The following is a 5,171-nucleotide window of genomic DNA, read 5'->3' as shown; positions in this document are numbered from 1 at the left end:
TCAAACGAGAGCATAAAATGACTCTAGTAAAAATGAGCATTGTTCGGAAGGTGAATCTGGTAAAATGCGAGCTTTCTCAAGCGTGGTCAGAAAAAGTCAGTTGGACAATATGAGTACACTCAAGTGTGGTCAATTGTACAATTGAACAAATGACACATTCTCAAATATAGCAGAAAGTGACAATAGTACATAATGCACATACACAAAGCGTGATCAGAAAGTGTCAATGGTACAAAGGGTCAAAAAGAGACAAGGGTACAAAATGTGCATTCTCAAACATAGCAGAAAGTGACAATGGTACAAAATACATATTCTCAAACTCAGCCGATCGTGACAAAGGTACACAATCTGCATTCTCAAACATAGCAGAAAATGACAATTGTACAAAATGCGTATTCTCAAAAAAAGCAGTAAGTGCCACTGGTACAAAATGCACAGTCTTGAGAGGGCAAAGGAAAGCAAAATACAATCTATTGAGCAACTATAAAACCAAATTCATTAAATACAGATTCATGATGTTGAGTCAGCATTACAAATTGATCTTTTGAATTTGTCATATAATAAAATTCAATGTCATTAGAAAATAAGACAAGGAAGGAACACTTTAGCAAATCAATAAATTAATTAATGGGATGAATTGTCCTTTACTAATGCAAAGAATCACAATATGTTTTCAAGTTCAGAGGTTCAGCATGATAAGTTTCTTAACCAAAAGTAAAGTAGATGTTGCTTCTGGACATTTATGAGGGGAATTGAGAACAAAGAGATTTGACAGAATGTTCGCAGCTTATGTCAATGGATCCACAAAGGTTGGTTTGAAAATCGAATAGTACATATGATGCATAAACATCACCTCGCCTTCTTTCCTTCTAGGAACCCTTTTACATGCAGTGCTGTTGGTCGACCAACAAGGGCTTCAAGTTCCTGAAAAGAAAGTTTTGGTTCATGTTAGCAATAAATGACATAATGAATGGCTTGTGAATCAACTTGTTTCAACTTGTAATTCAAAAGGACACATGTTTTGCAAAATCCTCTATGGTTTAGTAAAAAAACATACCTGAATTGATGCTTTGTTGATCTGGTCAATACCTGGTGAAAAAATGTCGATGAAACAATAAATGCTTCAAAATTTTAGCAGGGGTTATAAAAACAAATTGATTAGCAAAGGAATATTTATTTTCAGAATGTCACTGTCAAATCACAAAATGTGAGCTTTAACTTCCAACTATAAAAAGTAGGAGTACATGCTGTGGTATGGAGCAAACGAGTGGCAAAGAGATGATGAATTTGACAATGGTTCAAATTGATTTAGTTTCATGCCAGCATCGACTACAGTCATAGGCAAAATAACAGCAATTGATTAGTTAAGTTCAAATCTTTCATTGGTCATATTCCAGATAATCTGCAACCAATTTAACTGCCTTTACACATCTAGAGATATTTCACTGTGTTCTTTCTGTTCAGGTGGTCAAAATTTTGAAATTCGAAAATAGATGTAAATAATTTGATCACTATTGTGTAGTCATTAAGCATGAAACCTGACGTAGAGGCATAGAGCAGTCCAGTTCAACACAACAAAGAGTGAACAGCTTTGTTTATATGGCATCAAGAAAATGTAACAGTAGTCTTCAACATTCAGGCAGGGAAAAATATTGCAAAAAATACCTTGGAGTGGGGGCTTAACTAGCAGCAGACAAATGTTACCAAGGGAAATTTTCTTCCTCTAGTTGAGGCTGGCCAGTGTGCTTGAAAATGCAGATGTACAGTAGAATCCCGATATAACATACTTGGTTATTACGTACTTTTGGATATAACGTACAGGTGTGCTTGGTCCCGGCAAAAGATGTGCTTGGTTTTAGTTAATTTTTACTTACCCTTGTTACAACGTACTTCAGATATAAGGTACTTAATACACTGGTCCCTTAAAGTACGTTATAACTGGATTATAATGTATTGAGAAAAACGTGTTGCTGTTGAGGCAATATCCTAGCCCACGGGGACTTATTTGAGGGTGAGGGCTTTTTTATAAAAGATAATTCCAGGATGGTGGCTTGTTCGAATGGGGTTATTCAAAGATGGTAGCTTATTTGGGGACTTATGGTATATAACATCTAGAAAAAAAACTCTTTATCTCTCTTGTTGGAGAATAATATTAGCAGAATTCGGTTGCAGGCTGCAAGTTACGAAACTTGAAAATAGGACTAAAATCATTCAGTTTATAAGTGGTGCTTTTTACATACTTGAAAATTTATTGATCAAGCTGACAGCCTTCCTTTCTCCTACCATTGGAAAAGATTTAAGTGTGGCCAGAACCGATTCATCCATATTTATACCACTTCTTGAGCATTTAATTATTGGATTTGGTTGAGACTTGCTGTAAACCTAAAGCAGTATAAAAAATGCATTTTAAGTAAGATACAACATACAAACAATATCAAAAGCATTTGAATTCAAATGAGTATTCCAAAAAGAATTCAAATGAGTAGTCTGTTAAACATTGCTGGGAACTTTGGTTATTGCTAGGTCGGTATATTTCTAGGTTGACTTCAACAATCAATGATCTCAAAGATGTTGATCATTTGTACAAACATAGACTTACTAACTGGGCAACAACTTTTGCCATTTCATTCACTGATCTAACAGGGATCAGTGGCACATTGAAATCAACCATTGTCGAAAGCTGCAGTTCTTTGTAGTACTGTTTGCTCAGCTCTGTGACTTCCACCAATGCGATTCCACTGCATCTTCCCTAATGTAAACAAACCCAAAAAGAAAAGATATTATTGAAACAAACCAAAATTTAAAGTAACCTTTGCTGTTAGTTATTTAAGAATGCATATATTAATTCAAGAGCCTATTACAGTTTAGGTGAGCTCAGAAACTTTCACTACACTTAGAACCAACATCAAGTTAGCTCAGTGCATGATAATAAGGAGTCTTTGGAAACTATTGGGAGGGCTGGGGCCTCCAAACCAAGCACCCTTTCTGATGTTTCTCTATATATTTGATATTGCTAATAGGGCAGTAAAAGAAAAAGGAAAAATTAACATATTCTCTTATGCCAGCCATTTCATAATCAATTTTGGAAAGAAAAAGCATGTTCTTCATTGTACAATGGGCTAAAGATAAAACGGAAAAAAAATTGAAACAGGTGCTTAATTCACCAATTCACCTATTCACCTATTCAATACTATTCAATAACAATTCATTCCAAATTGCATATCAAAACAATCTTTTTGTGTCTCATACTTGTAACATACTTTATCTGCATAAGTTTTGCAATGATATTGCTGGAGGTCAGGTTTGCATGTTCCAACAAGGTATTGTCATAGTACCTGTGAAGGTAGCTTGATTCACACGAACAAATGGCGGGGGTAGAATAAATACTTTCCTGAAAAGATGGGCAGGGCACATTCATCGTAAGTGTGTCCTTAGAAAAGCAGCAGTATAAACCATTTGCTGAAAGAGTCTTGTTCCAAGTAGTGCCATGCCTAATAGCCCAGGGCATAAAAAATGCATATAATCTAATAACATAATAGCAGCCCACCAATAAACAAGTTATGTATGGTATATTAAAAATCAGACTTAAAACTTGTGCACTTTTTACTGAGATCTAAGGAAAGACAAGTGGTCAGCAAGACTGATGCATACAGTTTCTTTTTTGTGTGAAACTTGCTCGAGAAAAGATAGTTAATCTAATTGTTTATATTTTTCAATACAACAATGAAGTTAGAGGTAAAATCTGTATATACCTCATCAAGTTTCTTTATCTTCTTTAGCACAGAGCTGCTAGAGCCAATGATCACCTCCTCTGTTATCCAAACAACAGAAATTGAATTTGATGGGTAGAAGTCAACCACACCGAGCCCCTCTTGAATTACTGGGGTGACACCAGTTTCTAAAATGATAACAAACTCAAATTTGACAGTCTTAACTTTGAATTGAAATAAATTTATGCAAATCATCTTTGCTTTCTGACATTTTATACATAGTGAAATGAAATTTTACATTTTACATACACCAATTTTCCAACTTGTTATAAGAAAAAAGTACTGGACACTCAAAGCAAAAACTAAGAAACAGCTTGATTTTGAAAAATGAAAAACGTTTTAATTTTGTCAGTTGATTCGCTTGTTGACATGGAATTTAAAAAAATAATCAGGCTAATGAATTCATCACAGCCAACTTCAAGTACCTCTGAACTTTTAAGTGTTTTTTTAATAAGATTGTAAGCTTCTCCAAGCAAAAAGATGTACATCTATATATATGATCCTTGATGTCAACATATATGGTAGTAAAATGAACGGCTCTAGAAGAAGAAGGAATACTGCAATTTGTCACATCATTGAGTGACTAAAATACTGAATATTGACCTTCTGTTCTCCATTAACAGACAGGTGATTATCACTGCACACCATACATGGCATATTTTGATACTAAATGTCAATATACTTTGCAATTTCACTATTTCCTTGTTGGTCATTTCTAAAACTTCTGTCATGCATCTCAGCCATACATACCCCTATAGTACGGATGAAGGCATTTGAGCTACCAGCAATGTGCCTTGAGCTTGTACATACATTACTTACTTAAGTATATAAGTCTATGACATATTGACCTGGTGGGTTAGGTGTGAGTGCAAGAGATCCTAGCTGTAAAATAATATTATCTTTCTAAAACTTGCGAGCATATGCAAGTTCTCTAGCCTGAGGCAAAATTATAACAATAATAATACTAATAATAATAATATCGTGTAAATGTTGGCTTATAGCTTAGCCTGTAACATATCTAAACACCAGACTGGCAACTTTGCTATATACAATGGAAGATCTTGGCATACGATTTGATAGAAAGCCAAAAAGGATTGTACAAAAATTTTATGTTTTTCTAGCCTATACATCGATTACAAATACAGTGTCTACATAAATTTTTTCATATCACCTTGCAAAAGCTTTATGATTGGGCCTCCTTGGAATTTTAAATGAACTAGCACGTGTCCTGTTGGCACTCTGGATCCCTTCAGAGACGGCTGAGAAAGTGCTGATATATTCATAATTCGACCTGATTACATCTTGTCAACCGTCGCGTGGCAAATCTGCCTTCCCGCCACAGTGCTTCCCGCCGACCAACTCTTTTCTACCTCTTTGATTGAATTGAATTGAGAAGATAGA

At 35.0% G+C, this 5,171-nt stretch overlaps 1 protein-coding gene across 2 annotated transcripts; it reads right to left on the bottom strand.

Annotated features, from left to right (window-relative positions):
• Positions 1-256: 256 nt before the first annotated feature.
• LOC135691120 (Fanconi anemia core complex-associated protein 24-like) lies at positions 257-5,163 on the bottom strand. 2 transcript variants are annotated; one of them, XR_010516731.2, is made up of 7 exons: positions 4,942-5,163; positions 3,753-3,898; positions 2,600-2,749; positions 2,241-2,382; positions 1,666-1,745; positions 1,058-1,089; positions 257-924 (listed from the first exon to the last, which is right to left on the bottom strand). XR_010516731.2 is itself a non-coding variant. In XM_065208887.2 (6 exons), exons 1-6 carry the CDS (start codon positions 5,051-5,053, stop codon positions 850-852), a joined length of 657 nt encoding a protein of 218 aa, XP_065064959.2. In that variant the 5' UTR covers positions 5,054-5,160; the 3' UTR covers positions 257-849. The 2 variants fall into 2 exon arrangements, 1 of the variants encoding a protein (XP_065064959.2); XM_065208887.2 differs by lacking the exon at positions 1,666-1,745 and having other exon boundaries at positions 4,942-5,160.
• Between the last annotated feature and the right edge of the window lie 8 nt (positions 5,164-5,171).

This window comes from Rhopilema esculentum, chromosome 4 (assembly GCF_057945365.1).
Source record: "Rhopilema esculentum isolate cy_ngs chromosome 4, ASM5794536v1, whole genome shotgun sequence".
Classification (NCBI taxonomy): domain Eukaryota; kingdom Metazoa; phylum Cnidaria; class Scyphozoa; order Rhizostomeae; family Rhizostomatidae; genus Rhopilema; species Rhopilema esculentum.
The sequence above is the reverse complement of the archived record's forward strand: the minus strand, read 5'-3'. Positions and strand labels throughout refer to the sequence as shown.